At 52.7% G+C, this 24,815-nt stretch overlaps 2 protein-coding genes across 3 annotated transcripts in view; one reads left to right on the top strand and one right to left on the bottom strand.

Annotated features, from left to right (window-relative positions):
• The first annotated feature begins 4,228 nt into the window (after positions 1–4,228).
• Positions 4,229–16,270, top strand: oxa1l (OXA1L mitochondrial inner membrane protein). Its single transcript, XM_088634243.1, has 10 exons — positions 4,229–4,387; positions 5,705–5,845; positions 6,063–6,300; positions 7,606–7,749; positions 7,957–8,042; positions 9,454–9,618; positions 10,329–10,433; positions 11,506–11,668; positions 14,118–14,198; positions 15,872–16,270. Exons 1-10 carry the CDS (start codon positions 4,274–4,276, stop codon positions 16,006–16,008), a joined length of 1,374 nt encoding a protein of 457 aa, XP_088490369.1. The 5' UTR covers positions 4,229–4,273; the 3' UTR covers positions 16,009–16,270.
• A 738-nt stretch (positions 16,271–17,008) lies between these two features.
• The window catches only part of slc7a7 (solute carrier family 7 member 7), a 34,849-nt gene continuing 27,042 nt past the window's right edge, over positions 17,009–24,815 (bottom strand). For both annotated transcript variants that reach the window (XM_088634241.1, XM_088634240.1), the window contains exons 9-10: positions 18,229–18,412; positions 17,009–17,570 (exon numbers count right to left, since the gene is read on the bottom strand). In XM_088634241.1, the coding sequence (XP_088490367.1) occupies positions 17,482–17,570; positions 18,229–18,412 (273 nt within the window). In that variant the 3' untranslated portion in view covers positions 17,009–17,481. The remainder of the gene's footprint in view (positions 17,571–18,228; positions 18,413–24,815) is intronic.

Raw genomic sequence — 24,815 nt, forward strand, 5'->3', positions numbered from 1 at the left:
AGATCATAGGACGCGTGAAACCTTGGTAAGATGGTACCAAGACGGTAATCAAGCAAGTTCGTTTACTGTTAAACTTCACTTAAATCATTTCGGCGTGGGACACAGCTGAGCGCTGACACAACGTCATCTTGAGCTCTCCGGGGGGGCACTGCCACTGGAGTTACCGTCCCAGCGAGGCTAAGAGAGCCCCGAGTGGACACGACAGCGCAGGGCGGAACGAGTGTCTCGAAGCCAGGGCGGCCGGCCGGACGTATTTCTGTGCGACACCGCGGCGGGAAAGCGGCGGGAGGGAGTCGGTGTCGCCTGCGGTCCTGCGTCCGGAAGGTGTCCGTGGTTTTTTTTGTGTTTTTTTAAATTGTTATTAAAATACAAAAAGGGAAAGTACAGAAAGCAGGGGTATATACATAGGAATATACAGACGTCTCAACGTGACACAACAATGTAGCAACAAGTGAATGAAACGGGTAAAAAAAGCTCAGCAGGTATGAGCCTGGCCAGTACCTGGATGGGAGACTCCTGGGAAAGCTGAGGCTGCTGCTGGAAGAGGTGTTAGTGGACCAGTAGAGGGGCGCTCACCCTGTGGGCTGTGGGGGTCCTAAAGCCCCAGGACAGTGACGGGGACACTAGACTGTAAACAAGGCGCTGTCCTTCAGATGAGACGTGAAACGGAGGTCCTGCCTCTCTGTGGTCAGTCAAGACCCCAGGGTGTCTCTCAGAAAGAGTAGGGGTGTGACCCCAGTGTCCTGGACAGACTCCCCCTGGTCTTTACCAGTCATGGCCTCCTGATCAACCCCCTCTCTGAACTGGCCTCATCACTCTGCTCTCCTCCCCACGGAGAGCTGGAGTGTGTGAGCGGACTGGAGCATCATCACACTGGGGGGGTGGAGGGGATCCCCATTACCTGTAAATCGCTTTGAGTGGAGTGTCCAGAAAAGAGCTATTTAAGTGTTAGCAATTATTATTTTTATCATTATTATTTAAAAAAAAAACACTTTGTCCATAGTACAGAGGTTATGTGGTGTTAGGGGTTACATTCAATAAGTTTATCTGCTAAAAGACTTTTGTAGACCAACTCACCAGGCTTATTTTTTAATATTTTCAGTTAATTACAGTATAGCTTGAACGAGTTAGAAAATTCTTTAAATAATTTTTTTCATCTTTAACTTATTTTTTTACCCGACACCTGTGTATGTAAAAGTTTGCAAACAAGAGAATAACGTTGAACATTATACGGACTTCCCTGTTTGGATTCGAGACACCGAGAACAATATCTTTAGAAGTTAGATGTGCACAGAGATGAATATTGTATAGCCAAGAACAAGCAGAGTGCCAGCAAGGTGTTGAACAGTGACATGAGGAAAAATAATGTGTTCCGTTGTTTCAATATCTGCTCCGCAGAAGGCGCGGGTGTTACAGTCGGAGTTGAGCCGTTTTCTCGGAAAGTCCTTAGAGGGGTGTATGTTATTCCGTGTTTTAAAATGAATATCTCTAGTTTTGGGTGGCGTGGGGAGAGGGATGTATTCGGTTCTAGCGGAGACGGGAGAATCCCCATCTATGTCATCAAGAATTACTTTCTCCCTGATGCCTGGGAAGAATCTCTCGGCCACAATAGTACGCATGTATTTATTCTCCCCCAAGATATCCGATCTCTGGTAGTAGGGGAATTGTATTTGACTACGCAGGAGTTTTTTTTACCAAAGCTAGGAGAGCAGGTGGAAGCCGTTGGGTAGATAAATCTGGAGATACTTTCTGTTTTAACCAAAAGTATTCTACCAAATAACGAGATATCTCGTTGTAACCAGCTATTAAGCCTAGCCTGACTTGTGGAGGGGCTGGGGACCGGGCCGGGCCGGGCCGAGCCGGGAGCCGGTGAGGTCCGGTAACAGACCGGGGCGGACGCAGTTTGAACCCGAGTCGCGCTCGCCGTGATGATGACGACGAGCCCGTTACCAAGACAGATGGCCAGCACTTCAGATGCAATAACGCCTTATGATTTAACACGCCGGTCTTCCTCGGAATCCTAGGAAGACTTTTTTAATGAAAACGACGAGGAGGGGGGACGCCACCCTGCGGGTGTCGGCGGCGAACCGCCCCCGCAGGGTTTATAGAAGCGTGTGGGACTTGTGTTTGTATTGTTTTTTTTTAAAAAAAACGTTTTTATTTAAACAACGAAAGAAAATACCATTGAAACAAGAGTACATATATCAAAAACATCGTCAGAGGGGGTAAAGTACGTATCACAATACAAATACACGTAAGGAAAAAAAGTTTAAACAGAGTAAATAAAGACGTAAATAAAGGACGTGTGTTTGTGTTTTCTGCTCTTCAGCACGGCTGTCTGCCCGCGTGACGCCTTCCCCCAGTTACCGGGTTACCACAGGGGAAGTGACGTGATGATGTGGGAGGGGGAATGGCGATGCTTTGGGTGTGCCGTGTATTACTGCACGTGTGAAGGCGTAGAGCTACTACTACTACTACTAATAATAATATCCTGACCCCTCTACAGCTCCTTCCTGGACCCTCTACTCCCGGTGCTGTCCAGTACTGGGGATCCCCTCCACCCCCCCCAGTGTGATGATGCTCCAGCTCTCAGTGGGGAGGAGAGCAGAGTGATGAGGCCAGTTCAGAGAGGGGGGTGATCAGGAGGCCATGACTGGTAAAGACCAGGGGGAGTCTGTCCAGGATACTGGGGTCACACCCCTACTCTTTCTGAGAGACACCCTGGGGTCTTGACTGACCACAGAGAGGCAGGACCTCAGTTTCACGTCTCATCTGAAGGAGGGTGCCTTGTGTACAGTCCACCACAGATCGATGGTCTTCTTTATTTCTGGCCCTGCCTGTGGCCGGCCGGGGGTCTGTGTGGCCTGGCTGCCAGTCAGCTGCTCTCAGACTCCCTTACCTGGTGGGTGTGCGCGCGTGTGTGCGAGGTGATGAAGACATACATCCAGACCGAATTAAATCAAGGGAAAAAAATACTGTTGACTGGCATCACACAACCTCACTGACTCCACAGACACGAGGCTGTTTCATTCGTGTTCTGTGATTTCACTCAGTGTGTCAGTCAGTGTGTGACTGAGTGTGTCAGGCGGTGTGCCAGTCACTCATTCAGTGTGTCAGGAGGTGTGCCAGTCACTCATTCAGTGTGTCAGGAGGTGTGCCAGTCAATTCAATTCAAGGTGCTTTATTAGCATGACCGATGGGTACAATCAGTGTTGCCAAAGCAAATTAAAGTAATGATATTTACATTAAACAAAACAAAAAATAGAAGTAAAATAAAATCTACAGACATATTACAGACATTTACAACAGAGACATATTATAAAATATTGACATCTACTGTAGGTGTGTCACTGCGTCAGTCAGTGTGTCAGTCAGTCAGACTGCACAGCAGACCACTGCCTCCTGGACCCCAGCGGTCCTGCTCCCCTTCCTGGACCCCAGCGGTACTGCTCCTCCTCCTGTACCCCAGCGGTACTGCTCCCCCTCCTGGACCCCAGCGGTCCTGCTCCCCCTCCTGGACCCCAGCGGTACTGCTCCTCCTCCTGTACCCCAGCAGTGAGGGTGGGAGAGGAGGAGGAGGAGGAGAGGAAGAGGAGGGAGGTGGGGGGTGGGGGATGGGGGAGAGAGAGGAGAGAAGGAGGAGGGAGAGGAGGACAGAGTGAGGAGACAGAGTGAGGTGTGTGTGTGTGGGGTTGATAATGTCTGTGTCTGGTGTTAGTGTCTGTGTCTCTGTGTGAGTCTGTGTCTATGTGTCTGTATCTGGTCTGGTGTGAATATCTGGTGTGTGTGTGTGTCTGGTCTGGTGTGAGTCTCTGGTATGTGTGTATCTGGTCTGGTGTGAGTCTCTGGTGTGTGTGTATCTGGTCTTGTGTGAGTCTCTGGTGTGTGTGTATCTGGTCTGGTGTGAGTCTCTGGTGTGTGTGTATCTGGTCTGGTGTGAGTCTCTGGTGTGTGTGTATCTGGTCTGGTGTGAGTCTCTGGTGTGTGTGTGTGTCTGGTCTGGTGTGAGTCTCTGGTGTGTGTGTGTCTGTGTGAGAGGGAGAGAGGGTAGCCACAGTGGATATTATCAATGCAAATGTAATACTGGTTCTGTAAAAGAAGAATCAAAAGGGCAGAAGACGATTCGAAGGTCTCATTGGTTTAAACTCGAATCCAGAACATCGAAACCCCTGGAACGACAACGCGAAAAGGAGGCGCCGTCCTTCGTCCTGTTTGTCCCTCGCCTCTCCCCGTCGCAGCGACTCTCTCACCTCCTCGACCTCCCTGTTTCGGCATGGCGGCGCTCAGAGCCAGGCTAGCGGCGGAGTCCTTAGCCAGGGCTTTTCTCAGGAAATCGGGGACCTGGTCGCCGAGAGGTGCAGCTGGGCTCAAGGAGGGTGAGGTACCGGTAAGCGCTCCACGCAGGACCCTCCGTGCATGTGTGCGTGGCCTGTGGGTCGACTGATACCGGCCGGTACGGGACTCGTGTTCCGTAAGATAGTTACTTTGATAGAGACACACTGTGTGTGTGTGTGTGTGTGTGTGTGTGTGTGTGTGTGTGTGTGTGTGTGTCTCTAGGGTTCAGTCCTGCTCTAATACAAGTGTGTGAGTGTGTGTCTCTAGGGCACAGTCCTGCTCTAATACAAGTGTGTGTGTGTCTCTAGGGTCCAGTCCTGCTCTAATACAAGTGTGTGTGTGTGTCTCTTTAGGGTTCAGTCCTGCTCTAATACAAGTGTGTGTGTGTCTCTAGGGTCCAGTCCTGCTCTAATACAAGTGTGTGTGTGTCTCTTTAGGGTTCAGTCCTGCTCTAATACAAGTGTGTGTGTGTCGGGTCCAGTCCTGTTCTAATACAAGTGTGTGTGTGTCTCTAGGGTCCAGTCCTGCTCTAATACAAGTGTGTGTGTGTCTCTAGGGTCCAGTCCTGCTCTAATACAAGTGTGTGTGTGTCGGGTCCAGTCCTGTTCTAATACAAGTGTGTGTGTGTCTCTAGGGTCCAGTCCTGCTCTAATACAAGTGTGTGTGTGTTTGTGTCTCTAGGGTCCAGTCCTGCTCTAATACAAGTGTGTGTGTGTCTCTAGGGTCCAGTCCTGCTCTAATACAAGTGTGTGTGTGTGTCTCTAGGGTCCAGTCCTGCTCTAATACAAGTGTGTGTGTGTCTCTAGGGTCCAGTCCTGCTCTAATACAAGTGTGTGTGTGTGTCTCTAGGGCACAGTCCTGCTCTAATACAAGTGTGTGTGTGTGTCTCTAGGGCACAGTCCTGCTCTAATACAAGTGTGTGTGTGTGTGTGTCTCTCTAGGGCACAGTCCTGCTCTAATGTGAGTGTGTGTGTGTGTCTCTAGGGCACAGTCCTGCTCTAATACAAGTGTGTGTGTCTCCTGGGCACAGTCCTGCTCTAATACAAGTGTGTGTGTCTCCTGGGCACAGTCCTGCTCTAATACAGTCTGAAGGGAGTGTCCCACAATGACAGGCTGGAGGAACTGAGTCTCTTTAGTCTGAAGGGAGTGTCCCACACTGACAGGCTGGAGGAACTGAGTCTCTTTAGTCTGAAGGGAGTGTCCCACACTGACAGGCTGGAGGAACTGAGTCTCTTCAGTCAGAAGGGAGTGTCCCACACTGAGAGTGCCCTGACTCTTGTAAAGAGGGAGAGCTCTGTGGTTGTGTGCAGCCTCCCTGCGGTTCTGATTCCGGTCCGGTAAGCGCTGTTGTGTCTGGGTGTCCTTGCAGAGCCTGGCAGCCCCACACGCCTCGTGGATCCACACGCTTGGAGGTGGGAGGGGTCACCTGGCCCAGACTGCTCTGGGCCGTCACCACGGCCCTCCCTTCCTGGTGGTCAGCGCTGGACCCATCAGGCACAGCAGCTCGCAGGTAGGCGGGGACACAGGACAACATCACCCCCTTTCTTGCTGTGCGCACGTGCACGTGTGAGTGCATCTGTGCAATCAAAACCTCCTTAGGACTGCAGTGGAGAGACCGGTTGTCGTGGACACAACAGTTCCCAGCATGCAAGAGTCCCGTTGTTCCAGCTTCACCTCTGATGCAGGTGCTGCTGCTGCTTCAATGTGTATCTTATCTGGATCTACAGACTCCTGCTGCCGATACTACAGTGCCCCCTGGCCCCGCCCCTTCTGCCCCCCAGCCAATCACAGAGCCAGCTGCACAGGATGTCCCAACAGCCTTGGATGTGCTTCAGGGGGCGGGGCCAGAGCAGAGCCTATCAGAGCTGGGGCTGGGGGCCTACACCCCTGTGGGGCTGGTCCAGAACATCCTGGAGTTCCTGCATGTGGACTGTGGGCTACCCTGGTGGGGAGCCATAGTGACCGGTAAGACAGCAGCTCATCGGTGATCAACTCATTAATTTGGTGTAGTTGATGACCTGTCCTCTCTTAGTCTTGATGCCTGTGTCTGTATGAACCCCTCTCTCTCAGCGCAGTGTTAATGTACTGGAGTGTCCAGTCAGTGTGTCTGTATGAACCCCTCTCTCTCAGTGCAGTGTTAATGTACTGGAGTGTCCAGTCAGTCAGTGTGTCTGTATGAACCCCTCTCTCTCAGCGCAGTGTTAATGTACTGGAGTGTCCAGTCAGTGTGTCTGTATGAACCCCTCTCTCTCAGTGCAGTGTTAATGTACCGGAGTGTCCAGTCAGTCAGTGTGTCTGTATGAACCCCTCTCTCTCAGTGCAGTGTTAATGTACTGGAGTGTCCAGTCAGTGTGTCTGTATGAACCCCTCTCTCTCAGTGCAGTGTTAATGTACTGGAGTGTCCAGTCAGTCAGTGTGTCTGTATGAACCCCTCTCTCTCAGTGCAGTGTTAATGTACTGGAGTGTCCAGTCAGTCAGTGTGTCTGTATGAACCCCTCTCTCTCAGTGCAGTGTTAATGTACTGGAGTGTCCAGTCAGTGTGTCTGTATGAACCCCTCTCTCTCAGTGCAGTGTTAATGTACTGGAGTGTCCAGTCAGTCAGTGTGTCTGTATGAACCCCTCTCTCTCAGTGCAGTGTTAATGTACTGGAGTGTCCAGTCAGTCAGTGTGTCTGTATGAACCCCTCTCTCTCAGTGCAGTGTTAATGTACTGGAGTGTCCAGTCAGTCAGTGTGTCTGTATGAACCCCTCTCTCTCAGGGCAGTGTTAATGTACTGGAGTGTCCAGTCAGTCAGTGTGTCTGTATGAACCCCTCTCTCTCAGTGCAGTGTTAATGTACTGGAGTGTCCAGTCAGTCAGTGTGTCTGTATGAACCCCTCTCTCTCAGTGCAGTGTTAATGTACTGGAGTGTCCAGTCAGTGTGACTGTATGAACCCCTCTCTCTCAGTGCAGTGTTAATGTACTGGAGTGTCCAGTCAGTCAGTGTGTCTGTATGAACCCCTCTCTCTCAGTGCAGTGTTAATGTACTGGAGTGTCCAGTCAGTCAGTGTGTCTGTATGAACCCCTCTCTCTCAGTGCAGTGTTAATGTACTGGAGTGTCCAGTCAGTCAGTGTGTCTGTATGAACCCCTCTCTCTCAGTGCAGTGTTAATGTACTGGAGTGTCCAGTCAGTCAGTGTGTCTGTATGAACCCCTCTCTCTCAGTGCAGTGTTAATGTACTGGAGTGTCCAGTCAGTCAGTGTGTCTGTATGAACCCCTCTCTCTGTCTTAGGGACGCTGGTGGCCAGGATTCTTGTGTTCCCAGTGATAGTAAAGGGACAGAAAGAGGCTGCGAAGCTCAACAATGTTCTCCCTGAGATGACCAAGCTCACAAACCGCATGAATGAAGCCAAGAGGAGCGGCAATAAGTTTGAGTGTAAGTGTTTCTGTCTGCGTCCCCAGTTAATCCTGCTTCAGAGTTTTTCCCTCTTCCTGCTGGGACACTATTTCAGTATTAACCTGCCTCTCCCTCTCTTTTGAAGCAGTTTTAATCCCTCTATTAGGAAAGTATTAACCTGTCTCTCTCCGTCTCTCAGTCCTACACTGACTTGCTGGTATTAATCTGTCTCTCTCCGTCTCTCAGTCTCTAAGGCCTACACTGACTTGATGCTGTTCCAGAAGAAAAATGATGTCTTTCCTCATCGTGGATTCCTTGTGCCTCTGGTGCAGGTCTGTCGGTCTCTCTGTCTGGCTGTTTCATCCTGTGTGATTCATTGTCTGATTTGTGGTGCTGTGCTCTGCTGCTGCTGTCTGCCTCGCTGTCTGACTGGTGTGTGCCGTGCTCTGCTGCTCGTGTCTGACTGGTGTGTGCCATGCTCTGCTACTCATGTCTGACTGGTGTGTGCCGGGCTCTGCTTCTGCTCGTGTCTGACTGGTGTGTGCCGGGCTCTACTCTGCTGTTGCTCGTGTCTGGTGTGTGCTGGGCTCTACTCTGCTGTTGCTCGTGTCTGACTGGTGTGTGCCGGGCTCTACTCTGCTGTTGCTCGTGTCTGACTGGTGTGTGCTGGGCTCTGCTGCTCGTGTCTGACTGGTGTGTGCCAGGCTCTGCTTCTGCTCGCTGTCTGACTGGTGTGTGCCGTGCTCTGCTGCTCGTGTCTGACTGGTGTGTGCCGTGCTCTGCTGCTCGTGTCTGACTGGTGTGTGCCGTGCTCTGCTACTCATGTCTGACTGGTGTGTGCCGGGCTCTGCTTCTGCTCGTGTCTGGCTGGTGTGTGCCGGGCTCTACTCTGTTGTTGCTCGTGTCTGACTGGCGTGTGCCGGGCTCTACTCTGCTGTTGCTCATGTCTGACTGGTGTGTGCCGGGCTCTACTCTGCTGTTGCTCTTGTCTGACTGGTGTGTGCCGGGCTCTACTCTGCTGTTGCTCGTGTCTGACTGGTGTGTACTGGGCTCTGCTGCTTGTGTCTGACTGGTGTGTGCCGGGCTCTGCTGCTGCTCGTGTCTGACTGGTGTGTACTGGGCTCTGCTGCTCGTGTCTGACTGGTGTGTACTGGGCTCTGCTGCTCGTGTCTGACTGGTGTGTGCCGGGCTCTGCTGCTGCTCGTGTCTGACTGGTGTGTACTGGGCTCTGGTGCTTGTGTCTGACTAGTATGTGCCGGGCTCTGGTGCTCGTGTCTGACTGGTGTGTACTGGGCTCTGCTGCTCGTGTCTGACTGGTGTGTGCCGGGCTCCGCTGCTGCTCGTGTCTGACTGGTGTGTGCCCGGCTCCACTGCTGCTCGTGTCTGACTGGTGTGTGCCGGGCTCTGGTGCTCGTGTCTGACTGGTGTGTACTGGGCTCTGCTGCTCGTGTCTGACTGGTGTGTGCCGGGCTCTGCTGTTGTGTCTGACTGGTGTCCACTGGGCTCTGCTGCTTGTGTCTGACTGGTGTCCACTGGGCTCTGCTGCTCGTGTCTGACTGGTGTGTGCTGGGCTCTGCTGCTCGTGTCTGACTGGTGTGTGCTGGGCTCTGCTGGATGCTGTGTACGTGCACTGACAATGAGCCGTACTCTGGTCTCCTGGCACAGCAGAGTGCCATTCTTGATCTGATTCGCTCTAGCGCCTGGCCGCTGTCTCCGTTAATCCCCCCTGTCTGTCTCTCTCAGACTCCAATCTTCATCTCCTTCTTCATCGCCCTAAGGAAGATGGCATACCTCCCAGTTCCCAGCATGCAGTATGGCGGCCTGTGGTGGTTCACTGACCTCACTGCCGCCGACCCCTTCTATATCCTTCCACTGGCTGTGACTGGGACTATGTTTGCTGTCCTGGAGGTAAAATAGTTCCTTTTCCACATCACATGTTGTAATATCTAGTCAGTCAGTGTGTCTGTATGAACCCCTCTCTCTCAGTGCAGTGTTAATGTACTGGAGTGTCCAGTCAGTCAGTGTGTCTGTATGAACCCCTCTCTCTCAGTGCAGTGTTAATGTACTGGAGTGTCCAGTCAGTCAGTGTGTCTGTATGAACCCCTCTCTCTCAGTGCAGTGTTAATGTACTGGAGTGTCCAGTCAGTCAGTGTGTCTGTATGAACCCCTCTCTCTCAGTGCAGTGTTAATGTACTGGAGTGTCCAGTCAGTCAGTGTGTCTGTATGAACCCCTCTCTCTCAGTGCAGTGTTCATGTACTGGAGTGTCCAGTCAGTGTGTCTGTATGAACCCCTCACTCTCAGTGCAGTGTTCATGTACTGGAGTGTCCAGTCAGTCAGTGTGTCTGTATGAACCCCTCTCTCTCAGTGCAGTGTTAATGTACTGGAGTGTCCAGTCAGTGTGTCTGTATGAACCCCTCTCTCTCAGTGCAGTGTTAATGTACTGGAGTGTCCAGTCAGTCAGTGTGTCTGTATGAACCCCTCTCTCTCAGTGCAGTGTTAATGTACTGGAGTGTCCAGTCAGTCAGTGTGTCTGTATGAACCCCTCTCTCTCAGTGCAGTGTTAATGTACTGGAGTGTCCAGTCAGTCAGTGTGTCTGTATTAACCCCTCTCTCTCAGTTAGGTGCAGAGTCTGGTGTTGATAACCCCAACCTCCGAATGATGAAGACTGTGTTCAGGATCATGCCCCTCGTCATCCTGCCCCTCACCATCTCCTTCCCCACGGTGAGTCCTGTCACTGCCCCTCTGCCAGGCCGGCTCTCTAACCCCTGTTGTTGAGCTGCCTGATCCGCTCCAGGTTTTGTATCTGAGTTGCAGTTTTCTGGTGACCGTGAAATTTAAAAACAGGTCTGCGTTTCTTGGGTTTTAAAAACCTCTCGACTCAAATAAGTCCTCATATTGAGCTGGATGACACTGCGGTTCAGTGACTCAGTTCACAACACTACAGCTGTCTGGTTATTTAGACAGTATTGGAAAGGAAGTGGATTAAATTGTTTAGTACTTTAATGCTAACAATGGGGTGTAAATGTACTGTAGTGTCCAGTCAGTGTGTCTGTATGAACCCCTCTCTCTCAGTGCAGTGTTAATGTACTGGAGTGTCCAGTCAGTGTGTCTGTATGAACCCCTCTCTCTCAGTGCAGTGTTAATGTACTGGAGTGTCCAGTCAGTCAGTGTGTCTGTATGAACCCCTCTCTCTCAGTGCAGTGTTAATGTACTGGAGTGTCCAGTCACTCAGTGTGTCTGTATGAACCCCTCTCTCTCAGTGCAGTGTTAATGTACTGGAGTGTCCAGTCAGTGTGTCTGTATTAACCCCTCTCTCTCAGTGCAGTGTTAATGTACTGGAGTGTCCAGTCAGTGTGTCTGTATGAACCCCTCTCTCTCAGTGCAGTGTTAATGTACTGGAGTGTCCAGTCAGTGTGTCTGTATGAACCCCTCTCTCTCAGTGCAGTGTTAATGTACTGGAGTGTCCAGTCAGTCAGTGTGTCTGTATGAACCCCTCTCTCTCAGTGCAGTGTTAATGTACTGGAGTGTCCAGTCAGTCAGTGTGTCTGTATGAACCCCTCTCTCTCAGTGCAGTGTTAATGTACTGGAGTGTCCAGTCAGTCAGTGTGTCTGTATGAACCCCTCTCTCTCAGTGCAGTGTTAATGTACTGGAGTGTCCAGTCAGTCAGTGTGTCTGTATGAACCCCTCTCTCTCAGTGCAGTGTTAATGTACTGGAGTGTCCAGTCAGTGTGTCTGTATGAACCCCTCTCTCTCAGTGCAGTGTTAATGGTGTTAACTGGTTTCTCTCTGCAGGCTATCTTCACCTACTGGATGACCTCCAACGTGTTCTCACTGGTACAGGTGGCTGTTCTCAGACACCCTTCAGTACGACAGCTTCTGAAGATCCCTCAGAGAGTGACACACCCTCCTTCTGCCCTGCAGGAGCAGGAGGGCTTCCTCAAGAGCTTGAAGTCAGGTACTGAGAGAGAGACGGGCAGGAAGAGTGGACAGATATTGGCAATATCTGAGAAACTGTGAGCAGAATTCGTACCACTACAAGGCCCTGCTGAGCCAAGAGCTGAGCCCAGAGAAGAGCCCCCTGAGCCAGCTGGTCCTGAGGCTCACTGACACCCACCAGACAACACATACACACAGCACTACCTGACCCACTCACACTCACACTCACACTCACACTCACACTCACAGCACTGCCTGACCCACTCACACTCACACTCACACTCACACTATCTCACCCACTGGGACACACATACACACAGAGAAGAGCCCCCTGAGCCAGCTGGTCCTGAGGCTCACTGACACCCGCCAGACAACACATACACACAGCACTGCCTGACCCACTCACACTCACACTCACACTCACACTATCTCACCCACTGGGACACACAAACACACAGAGAAGAGCCCCCTGAGCCAGCTGGTCCTGAGGCTCACTGACACCCACCAGACAACACATACACACAGCACTGCCTGACCCACTCACACTCACACTCACACTCACACTCACACTCACACTCACACTCACACTCACACTCACACTCACACTCACACTCACACTACCTCACCCACTGGGACACACAAACACACAGAGAAGAGCCCCCTGAGCCAGCTGGTCCTGAGGCTCACTGACCTGAGCCACACCGACACCAGCCAGCCTCAGGACAGCACTGCTAGAATCAAGCACATCAGAGATCACACAGCAATATCTCACACACACACACACACACACACACACACACACACACACACACACACACACACACACACACACACACACACACATAAACTGGAATGCTACAGAACCCTAAATAGACAATACACACTACCCGGATATCTAACCAAGATAAATAACAGAAACAGACCCTGACGAAGTACAGGCTCAGTGACCACAGCCTGGCCATAGAAACTGGGCGACACAGGCAGACCTGGCTGCCCAGAGAGGACAGGCTCAGTGACCACAGCCTGGACACAGAAACTGGACACAGGCAGACCTGGCTGCCCAGAGAGGACAGGCTGTGCTCCCACTGCCAGCGGGCAAAAATAGAGACAGAGGTGCACTTCCTACTGCACTGTGACACATACTCTGGGACTAGACAAACATTCTTCCCTAACTTTACATAGCTAATCCCAGAATTCCCACACCTGCCAGAATCACAAGGAGTCTCAATCCTACTGGGAGAGGGAGGAGGGAACTCAGTTGAACTGGCAGCACAGTGTGTGATCTCCTGTCCCAGCCTGAGGAACAGACAGTGAGCCTGTCTCTCAATAATAATAATACAGTGTGTGATCTCCTGTCACAGCCTGAGGAACAGTGAGCCTGTCCCTCAATAATAATAATACAGTGTGTGATCTCCTGTCACAGCCTGAGGAACAGACAGTGAGCCTGTCCCTCAATAATAATAATATAGTGTGTGATCTCCTGTCACAGCCTGAGGAACAGTGAGCCTGTCCCTCAATAATAATAATACAGTGTGTGATCTCCTGTCACAGCCTGAGGAACAGACAGTGAGCCTGTCTCTCAATAATAATAATACAGTGTGTGATCTCATGTCACAGGCTGAGGAACAGACAGTGAGCCTCTCTCAATAATAATAATACAGTGTGTGATCTCCTGTCACAGCCTGAGGAACAGACAGTGAGCCTGTCTCTCAATAATAATAATACAGTGTGTGATCTCCTGTCACAGCCTGAGGAACAGACAGTGAGCCTGTCTCTCAATAATAATAATACAGTGTGTGATCTCCTGTCACAGCCTGAGGAACAGACAGTGAGCCTGTCTCTCAATAATAATAATACAGTGTGTGATCTCCTGTCACAGCCTGAGGAACAGACAGTGAGCCTGTCTCTCAATAATAATAATACAGTGTGTGATCTCCTGTCACAGCCTGAGGAACAGACAGTGAGCCTGTCTCTCAATAATAATAATACAGTGTGTGATCTCCTGTCCCAGCCTGAGGTACAGACGGTGAGCCTGCCTCTCAATAATAATAATACAGTGTGTGATCTCCTGTCCCAGCCTGAGGAACAGACAGTGAGCCTGTCTCTCAATAATAATAATACAGTGTGTGATCTCCTGTCCCAGCCTGAGGAACAGACAGTGAGCCTGTCTCTCAATAATAATAGTGTGTGATCTCCTGTCCCAGCCTGAGGAACAGACAGTGAGCCTGTCTTTCAGGAATGTTCTGTGTTGTATATAATATATTTTCTTATCAAGGTCTGTAGATGTGATACTGACTGTATATGCTTTGGCAATACTGGAATTTTATGGTCATGCCAATAAAGGTGTTTGAATCTGAAATGGAGAGACAGACAGACAGATGGACAGAGAAGAGGGGGTCGGTTCTGGGGGTGCTCGCAGTGCAAGCCTTACAGATGTTGACAGATGTGTCCTCCCCACCCCCCCATAGGCTGGAAGAATGCACAGCTGGCGCAGCAGCTGCAGGAGCGAGAGAGGAGGATAAAGCACCACCTGGATATGGCAGCCAAAGGTGAGAGAGAATCCCAGCCGAAAAAGACGGAGACAGTCATGATGAGCCCTCACGTCGCGCTGGGCGCTCCCAGCTCTCCTATCAGTACAGACAGGTGTGACCCAGGACAGTCCTGTGTGTGTCAGTCTGTCCTGAGCTCAGCACACACAGGGACACAGCGCTGGGACTGTCCTGCAGGACAGACACACTGCTGGGCTCTCCCAGCTCTTCTATCAGTACAGACACGTGTGACCCAGGACAGTCCTGTGTGTGTCAGTCTGTCCTGAGCTCAGCACACACAGGGACACAGCGCTGGGACTGTCCTGCAGGACAGATACACTGCTGGGCTCTCCCAGCTCTTCTATCAGTACAGACACGTGTGACCCAGGACAGTCCTGTGTGTGTCAGTCTGTCCTGAGCTCAGCACACACAGGGACACAGCGCTGGGACTGTCCTGCAGGACAGACACACTGCTGGGCTCTCCCAGCTCTTCTATCAGTACAGACACGTGTGACCCAGGACAGTCCTGTGTGTGTCAGTCTGTCCTGAGCTCAGCACACACAGGGACACAGCGCTGGGACTGTCCTGCAGGACAGACACACTGCTGGGCTCTCCCAGCTCTTCTATCAGTACAGACACGTGTGACCCAGGACAGTCCTGTGTGTGTCAGTCTGTCCTGAGCTCAGCACACACAGGGACACAGCGCTGGGACTGTCCTGCAGGACAGACACACTGCTGGGCTCTCCCAGCTCTTCTATCAGTACAGACACGTGTGACCCAGGACAGTCCTGTGTGTGTCAGTCTGTCCTGAGCTCAGCACACACAGGGACACAGCGCTGGGACTGTCCTGCAGGACAGACACACTGCTGGGCTCTCCCAGCTCTTCTATCAGTACAGACACGTGTGACCCAGGACAGTCCTGTGTGTGTCAGTCTGTCCTGAGCTCAGCACACACAGGGACACAGCGCTGGGACTGTCCTGCAGGACAGACACACTGCTGGGCCCTCCTAGCTCTTCTATCAGTACAGACACGTGTGACCCAGGACAGTCCTGTGTGTGTCAGTCTGTCCTGAGCTCAGCACACACAGGGACACAGCGCTGGGACTGTCCTGCAGGACAGACACACTGCTGGGCTCTCCCAGCTCTTCTATCAGTACAGACAGGTGTGACCCAGGACAGTCCTGTGTGTGTCAGTCTGTCCTGAGCTCAGCACACACAGGGACACAGCGCTGGGACTGTCCTGCAGGACAGACACACTGCTGGGCTCTCCCAGCTCTTCTATCAGTACAGACACGTGTGACCCAGGACAGTCCTGTGTGTGTCAGTCTGTCCTGAGCTCAGCACACACAGGGACACAGCGCTGGGACTGTCCTGCAGGACAGACACACTGCTGGGCTCTCCCAGCTCTTCTATCAGTACAGACAGGTGTGACCCAGGACAGTCCTGTGTGTGTCAGTCTGTCCTGAGCTCAGCACACACAGGGACACAGCGCTGGGACTGTCCTGCCGGACGGGTGATCTGTAAATGTCCCCGTTCAGATGAAGTCAGAACTCATAGGAGTGTCGGGCTGGAGAGCGCCCCCTCTCGCTCTGAGCCCCACTCGGGCACGGGCGCCCTCGCCCCGCGTCAGGCGCCTGCTCCTCCTTCCGACGGCGCTCACTGGTCTGTCTCTCTCTCTCTGCCCCTCTGTCCAGGGCCCCTGCGACAGACCTTCCCCCACAATCCTCTGCAGCAGCAGCAGCAGACGCTGAAGACGCAGTCGGCCGATCCCAAGATGGGGGCGGAGCCGGGGAGCCGGAAGAAGAGGCCCTGGCAGGACACGATTGGCTGAGGCGGGGGGAAGTCCCGCCCCGGCCCTGCCCCCTAGCTGTATATATTGGAGGAGCGCAGGACAGGAGTGTGGAGGGAGAGACCCGGAGGGACGAGGGGACGGAGTCCCCGGTTGTAAATACGATGCGGTCGGCTCTCCGGGTGCCGGCTCGAAGCAGAGGGCCGTGTTTCGGGAGGCTGGGGGTCTGCGTCCCTCCTGCTGCCCCTGAACGGTGGGAGGAGTCTCACTGTCCCTGTTCCCGCTATTAAACTGAGAAACACTCTCCTAGGTCTTGTCCCAGTGTGTGTGCGTGCTGGTGTGCGTGTGTGTGACCGTCGCGGTTCCGCGCAGGCTCGTGCCCTCCGCCCCGCCCCGCCGCTCCCTCCCGCAGCGCCTGGGGCGTGAACCCGGGTCTCCGGCCTCAAGCAACAGGGATCCAGCCGAGTGGGCTAAGGGAGATCTGCCCCACCCCGTGATGTCGCCCTGTCCGAACGAGCTGCGTCACACCTGCCTGCTGCTGGGGCTGGGCCATCTGAAATCTGGGGGTTTAGAGGCTCTGGAATTCAGGGGCTCAGGGGTTCGGGTTGGGAAGTGGGGTTTTCCTCTGGCTCCAGAACAGTGCTCGCACTGCCTTAGGACCAGGTCTTACACTGCTCATATGTGTGTATGTGTGTGTGTGTGCGCGCGTGTGCGTGTGGATGAGATCCTCCAGTCAGGACAGGAGACTTTACACAGAGGGTGGCGGGGGTGGGGAACAAGCTGCCCAGCCCTGTTGTTGAAGCCGATACCCTGGCTTCTCTCCAGACACAGCAGGGTGAGCTCCTCCAGTCAGGAAAGGAGGCTCTTCTTTACACAGAGGGTGGTGGGGGTGGGGAACAAGCTGCCCAGCCCTGTTGGCGATGGAGCTGGTACGCTGGCTCTTCTGCAGACATGGTGGGATGAGATCTTCTGAGGGCTTTTACTTGTGTTCATGTGACCATAGTCAGTGGCAGTAAATCTACACACACACAGACCAGCATGAAACTGTTTAAGAATGTTTTTAATTAGTGATTTAATTCATTGTCATTTGTGATTCAAAGATGCAGCTAGGCCTGTTTCTCACAAATCGCTCTTCCCACCCTCCTTCCAGAAAGAAAATATATTAAAATCTTATCAAATGCGCAAATATATATATATATCAATATATCAGTAAATCCTATAAAAACAGGCCTTAGAACGTGGGAAGATCCCACCCCCCTAGTACTGGAGTGTTGTCATAGCAACACAATGACACTAACTTCACTGCCATGATGATGAGCACTGCCTGCTTCCCATTGGCTCTTTCCAGTCCATTTCAGTCTTCACTGATTGGCTGGCTGGAGTGTTAAAGGGCCCACCCCTAGACAAAAGGATGGCTGCTATTGGTTGAATCTCTTCCTCACTCATGCACTGTGACCTGTGAACCCCCCCCTCACACAGTGTATCAGTCTGTGACGTCAAGCCTTCTCTGCCTGACTACTGCGTCTTGTCGTCCACATCGTCCACATCGTCCATCTCGGTCAGCACGGAGAAGCAGACTTTCTGAACCAACTCGGCCGAGGACGCTGAAGACAGAGGAGACAGTTTGTCTGGGTTTGTTTGGGAAAACAATCAAATGAACGGCGGCGTCAGGTTAGAGACAAGGTGGAGGGTGTGTGCTGCCTGCTCGTGGGATAGCGATCCCCAGTAAGCCCACACAGCCGTATCCCCCTGCAGCTCACACACAGCCCACTGGGGCTCAGGGTGAGCCTGGCCAGTACCTGGGAGAGGTGTGAGTGGACCAGTAGAGGGGCGCTCACCCTGTGGGCTGTGGGGGTCCTAACGCCCCAGGACAGTGAGGGGGGACACTAGATACTTTATTGATCCCGTGAGGGAAATTGCAGCGCAACAACAGCTTAACAGACAACACAGCAACAGTGAAACAAATTATACAAGACTATAAACAAGGCGCCGTCCTTCAGATGAGACGTGAAACTGAGGTCCTGCCTCTCTGTGGTCAGTCAAGACCCCAGGGTGTCTCTCAGAAAGAGTAGGGGTGTGACCCCAGTGTCCTGGACAGACTCCCCCTGGTCTTTACCAGTCATGGCCTCCTGATCACCCCCCTCTCTGAACTGGCCTCATCACTCTGCTCTCCTCCCCACTGAGAGCTGGAGTGTGTGAGCGGACTGGGGGTGGGGGGGATCCCCGGCGCCGGAGAGCGAGGAGGCAGGCGGGGTTCCTCACCGATGCCCCGGCGCAGCCAGGCCGGCCGGCGGTGGGCAGGCACGCGGCAGCAGAGCAGGTAGACGGGCACGCCGGAGAGCGCGATGCCGATGCCAATCAGGGAGTTGAGCGTGTCGCTGTACAGAGGGACCACCACCAGGAACACGGTGCACAGGCAGAAGACCACCGGGAAGAGCAGGCACAGCTGCAGAGAGAGAATCACAGTGTGGAGTGTGTGTGTGTAGAGCGTTGTGTTGTGTTGTGTTGTGTGTGTACAGTGCACAGGCAGAAGACCACCGGGAAGAGCAGGCACAGCTGCAGAGAGAGAATCACAGTGTGGAGTGTGTGTGTGTAGAGCGTTGTGTTGTGTTGTGTTGTGTGTGTACAGTGCACAGGCAGAAGACCACCGGGAAGAGCAGGCACAGCTGCAGAGAGAGAATCACAGTGTGGAGTGTGTGTGTGTAGAGCGTTGTGTTGTGTTGTGTGTGTGTGTACAGTGCACAGGCAGAAGACCACCGGGAAGAGCAGGCACAGCTGCAGAGAGAGAATCACAGTGTGGAGTGTGTGTGTGTAGAGCGTTGTGTTGTGTTGTGTTGTGTGTGTACAGTGCACAGGCAGAAGACCACCGGGAAGAGCAGGCACAGCTGCAGAGAGAGAATCACAGTGTGGAGTGTGTGTGTGTAGAGCGTTGTGTTGTGTTGTGTGTGTACAGTGCACAGGCAGAAGACCACCGGGAAGAGCAGGCACAGCTGCAGAGAGAGAATCACAGTGTGGAGTGTGTGTGTGTAGAGCGTTGTGTTGTGTTGTGTTGTGTTGTGTGTGTACAGTGCACAGGCAGAAGACCACCGGGAAGAGCAGGCACAGCTGCAGAGAGAGAATCACAGTGTGGAGTGTGTGTGTGTAGAGCGTTGTGTTGTGTTGTGTTGTGTTGTGTGTGTACGGTGCACAGGCAGAAGACCACCGGGAAGAGCAGGCACAGCTGCAGAGAGAGAATCACAGTGTGGAGTGTGTGTGTGTAGAGCGTTGTGTTGTGTTGTGTTGTGTGTGTACGGTGCACAGGCAGAAGACCACCGGGAAGAGCAGGCACAGCTGCAGAGAGAGAATCACAGTGTGGAGTGTGTGTGTGTAGAGCGTTGTGTTGTGTTGTGTTGTGTGTGTACGGTGCACAGGCAGAAGACCACCGGGAAGAGCAGGCACAGCTGCAGAGAGAGAATCACAGTGTGGAGTGTGTGTGTGTAGAGCGTTGTGTTGTGTTGTGTTGTGTGTGTGTGTACAGTGCACAGGCAGAAGACCACCGGGAAGAGCAGGCACAGCTGCAGAGAGAGAATCACAGTGTGGAGTGTGTGTGTGTAGAGCGTTGTGTTGTGTTGTGTTGTGTTGTGTGTGTACAGTGCACAGGCAGAAGACCACCGGGAAGAGCAGGCACAGCTGCAGAGAGAGAATCACAGTGTGGAGTGTGTGTGTGTAGAGCGTTGTGTTGTGTTGTGTTGTGTTGTGTGTGTACGGTGCACAGGCAGAAGACCACCGGGAAGAGCAGGCACAGCTGCAGAGAGAGAATCACAGTGTGGAGTGTGTGTGTGTAGAGCGTTGTGTTGTGTTGTGTTGTGTGTGTACGGTGCACAGGCAGAAGACCACCGGGAAGAGCAGGCACAGCTGCAGAGAGAGAATCACAGTGTGGAGTGTGTGTGTGTAGAGCGTTGTGTTGTGTTGTGTTGTGTGTGTACGGTGCACAGGCAGAAGACCACCGGGAAGAGCAGGCACAGCTGCAGAGAGAGAATCACAGTGTGGAGTGTGTGTGTGTAGAGCGTTGTGTTGTGTTGTGTTGTGTGTGTGTGTACAGTGCACAGGCAGAAGACCACCGGGAAGAGCAGGCACAGCTGCAGAGAGAGAATCACAGTGTGGAGTGTGTGTGTGTAGAGCGTTGTGTTGTGTTGTGTTGTGTTGTGTGTGTACAGTGCACAGGCAGAAGACCACCGGGAAGAGCAGGCACAGCTGCAGAGAGAGAATCACAGTGTGGAGTGTGTGTGTGTAGAGCGTTGTGTTGTGTTGTGTGTGTACAGTGCACAGGCAGAAGACCACCGGGAAGAGCAGGCACAGCTGCAGAGAGAGAATCACAGTGTGGAGTGTGTGTGTGTAGAGCGTTGTGTTGTGTTGTGTTGTGTGTGTACGGTGCACAGGCAGAAGACCACCGGGAAGAGCAGGCACAGCTGCAGAGAGAGAATCACAGTGTGGAGTGTGTGTGTGTAGAGCGTTGTGTTGTGTTGTGTTGTGTGTGTACGGTGCACAGGCAGAAGACCACCGGGAAGAGCAGGCACAGCTGCAGAGAGAGAATCACAGTGTGGAGTGTGTGTGTGTAGAGCGTTGTGTTGTGTTGTGTTGTGTGTGTGTGTACGGTGCACAGGCAGAAGACCACCAGGAAGAGCAGGCACAGCTGCAGAGAGAGAATCACAGTGTGGAGTGTGTGTGTGTAGAGCGTTGTGTTGTGTTGTGTTGTGTGTGTACAGTGCACAGGCAGAAGACCACCGGGAAGAGCAGGCACAGCTGCAGAGAGAGAATCACAGTGTGGAGTGTGTGTGTGTAGAGCGTTGTGTTGTGTTGTGTTGTGTGTGTACAGTGCACAGGCAGAAGACCACCGGGAAGAGCAGGCACAGCTGCAGAGAGAGAATCACAGTGTGGAGTGTGTGTAGAGCGTTGTGTTGTGTTGTGTGTGTACGGTGCACAGGCAGAAGACCACCGGGAAGAGCAGGCACAGCTGCAGAGAGAGAATCACAGTGTGGAGTGTGTGTGTGTAGAGCGTTGTGTTGTGTTGTGTTGTGTGTGTACAGTGCACAGGCAGAAGACCACCGGGAAGAGCAGGCACAGCTGCAGAGAGAGAATCACAGTGTGGAGTGTGTGTGTGTAGAGCGTTGTGTTGTGTTGTGTGTGTACAGTGCACAGGCAGAAGACCACCGGGAAGAGCAGGCACAGCTGCAGAGAGAGAATCACAGTGTGGAGTGTGTGTGTGTAGAGCGTTGTGTTGTGTTGTGTTGTGTGTGTGTGTACAGTGCACAGGCAGAAGACCACCGGGAAGAGCAGGCACAGCTGCAGAGAGAGAATCACAGTGTGGAGTGTGTGTGTGTAGAGCGTTGTGTTGTGTTGTGTTGTGTTGTGTGTGTACAGTGCACAGGCAGAAGACCACCGGGAAGAGCAGGCACAGCTGCAGAGAGAGAATCACAGTGTGGAGTGTGTGTGTGTAGAGCGTTGTGTTGTGTTGTGTTGTGTGTGTACAGTGCACAGGCAGAAGACCACCGGGAAGAGCAGGCACAGCTGCAGAGAGAGAATCACAGTGTGGAGTGTGTGTGTGTAGAGCGTTGTGTTGTGTTGTGTGTGTACAGTGCACAGGCAGAAGACCACCGGGAAGAGCAGGCACAGCTGCAGAGAGAGAATCACAGTGTGGAGTGTGTGTGTGTAGAGCGTTGTGTTGTGTTGTGTTGTGTGTGTACAGTGCACAGGCAGAAGACCACCGGGAAGAGCAGGCACAGCTGCAGAGAGAGAATCACAGTGTGGAGTGTGTGTGTGTAGTGTTGTGTTGTGTTGTGTTGTGTGTGTACAGTGCACAGGCAGAAGACCACCGGGAAGAGCAGGCACAGCTGCAGAGAGAGAATCACAGTGTGGAGTGTGTGTGTGTAGAGCGTTGTGTTGTGTTGTGTTGTGTGTGTACAGTGCACAGGCAGAAGACCACCGGGAAGAGCAGGCACAGCTGCAGAGAGAGAATCACAGTGTGGAGTGTGTGTGTGTAGAGCGTTGTGTTGTGTTGTGTTGTGTGTGTGTGTACAGTGCACAGGCAGAAGACCACCGGGAAGAGCAGGCACAGCTGCAGAGAGAGAATCACAGTGTGGAGTGTGTGTGTGTAGTGTTGTGTTGTGTTGTGTGTGTGTGTACAGTGCACAGGCAGAAGACCACCGGGAAGAGCAGGCACAGCTGCAGAGAGAGAATCACAGTGTGGAGTGTGTGTGTGTAGTGTTGTGTTGTGTTGTGTTGTGTGTGTACAGTGCACAGGCAGAAGACCACCGGGAAGAGCAGGCACAGCTGCAGAGAGAGAATCACAGTGTGGAGTGTGTGTGTGTAGAGCGTTGTGTTGTGTTGTGTTGTGTTGTGTGTGTACAGTGCACAGGCAGAAGACCACCGGGAAGAGCAGGCACAGCTGCAGAGAGAGAATCACAGTGTGGAGTGTGTGTAGAGCGTTGTGTTGTGTTGTGTGTGTACGGTGCACAGGCAGAAGACCACCAGGAAGAGCAGGCACAGCTGCAGAGAGAGAATCACAGTGTGGAGTGTGTGTGTGTAGTGTTGTGTTGTGTTGTGTTGTGTGTGTACAGTGCACAGGCAGAAGACCACCGGGAAGAGCAGGCACAGCTGCAGAGAGAGAATCACAGTGTGGAGTGTGTGTGTGTAGAGCGTTGTGTTGTGTTGTGTTGTGTTGTGTGTGTACAGTGCACAGGCAGAAGACCACCGGGAAGAGCAGGCACAGCTGCAGAGAGAGAATCACAGTGTGGAGTGTGTGTGTGTAGAGCGTTGTGTTGTGTTGTGTTGTGTGTGTACAGTGCACAGGCAGAAGACCACCGGGAAGAGCAGGCACAGCTGCAGAGAGAGAATCACAGTGTGGAGTGTGTGTGTGTAGAGCGTTGTGTTGTGTTGTGTTGTGTGTGTACAGTGCACAGGCAGAAGACCACCGGGAAGAGCAGGCACAGCTGCAGAGAGAGAATCACAGTGTGGAGTGTGTGTGTGTAGAGCGTTGTGTTGTGTTGTGTTGTGTGTGTACGGTGCACAGGCAGAAGACCACCGGGAAGAGCAGGCACAGCTGCAGAGAGAGAATCACAGTGTGGAGTGTGTGTGTGTAGAGCGTTGTGTTGTGTTGTGTTGTGTGTGTACAGTGCACAGGCAGAAGACCACCGGGAAGAGCAGGCACAGCTGCAGAGAGAGAATCACAGTGTGGAGTGTGTGTGTGTAGAGCGTTGTGTTGTGTTGTGTTGTGTGTGTACGGTGCACAGGCAGAAGACCACCGGGAAGAGCAGGCACAGCTGCAGAGAGAGAATCACAGTGTGGAGTGTGTGTGTGTAGAGCGTTGTGTTGTGTTGTGTTGTGTTGTGTGTGTACAGTGCACAGGCAGAAGACCACCGGGAAGAGCAGGCACAGCTGCAGAGAGAGAATCACAGTGTGGAGTGTGTGTGTGTAGAGCGTTGTGTTGTGTTGTGTTGTGTGTGTACAGTGCACAGGCAGAAGACCACCGGGAAGAGCAGGCACAGCTGCAGAGAGAGAATCACAGTGTGGAGTGTGTGTGTGTAGAGCGTTGTGTTGTGTTGTGTTGTGTGTGTACAGTGCACAGGCAGAAGACCACCGGGAAGAGCAGGCACAGCTGCAGAGAGAGAATCACAGTGTGGAGTGTGTGTGTGTAGAGCGTTGTGTTGTGTTGTGTTGTGTGTGTACAGTGCACAGGCAGAAGACCACCGGGAAGAGCAGGCACAGCTGCAGAGAGAGAATCACAGTGTGGAGTGTGTGTGTGTAGTGTTGTGTTGTGTTGTGTTGTGTGTGTACAGTGCACAGGCAGAAGACCACCGGGAAGAGCAGGCACAGCTGCAGAGAGAGAATCACAGTGTGGAGTGTGTGTGTGTAGAGCGTTGTGTTGTGTTGTGTTGTGTGTGTACAGTGCACAGGCAGAAGACCACCGGGAAGAGCAGGCACAGCTGCAGAGAGAGAATCACAGTGTGGAGTGTGTGTGTGTAGAGCGTTGTGTTGTGTTGTGTTGTGTGTGTGTGTACAGTGCACAGGCAGAAGACCACCGGGAAGAGCAGGCACAGCTGCAGAGAGAGAATCACAGTGTGGAGTGTGTGTGTGTAGTGTTGTGTTGTGTTGTGTGTGTGTGTACAGTGCACAGGCAGAAGACCACCGGGAAGAGCAGGCACAGCTGCAGAGAGAGAATCACAGTGTGGAGTGTGTGTGTGTAGTGTTGTGTTGTGTTGTGTTGTGTGTGTACAGTGCACAGGCAGAAGACCACCGGGAAGAGCAGGCACAGCTGCAGAGAGAGAATCACAGTGTGGAGTGTGTGTGTGTAGAGCGTTGTGTTGTGTTGTGTTGTGTTGTGTGTGTACAGTGCACAGGCAGAAGACCACCGGGAAGAGCAGGCACAGCTGCAGAGAGAGAATCACAGTGTGGAGTGTGTGTAGAGCGTTGTGTTGTGTTGTGTGTGTACGGTGCACAGGCAGAAGACCACCAGGAAGAGCAGGCACAGCTGCAGAGAGAGAATCACAGTGTGGAGTGTGTGTGTGTAGAGCGTTGTGTTGTGTTGTGTTGTGTGTGTGTGTACAGTGCACAGGCAGAAGACCACCGGGAAGAGCAGGCACAGCTGCAGAGAGAGAATCACAGTGTGGAGTGTGTGTGTGTAGAGCGTTGTGTTGTGTTGTGTTGTGTGTGTACGGTGCACAGGCAGAAGACCACCGGGAAGAGCAGGCACAGCTGCAGAGAGAGAATCACAGTGTGGAGTGTGTGTGTGTAGAGCGTTGTGTTGTGTTGTGTTGTGTGTGTACGGTGCACAGGCAGAAGACCACCGGGAAGAGCAGGCACAGCTGCAGAGA

Source organism: Lepisosteus platostomus, chromosome 6, assembly GCF_059453375.1.
Source record: "Lepisosteus platostomus isolate fLepPlt1 chromosome 6, fLepPlt1.hap1, whole genome shotgun sequence".
NCBI classification, from domain to species: domain Eukaryota; kingdom Metazoa; phylum Chordata; class Actinopteri; order Semionotiformes; family Lepisosteidae; genus Lepisosteus; species Lepisosteus platostomus.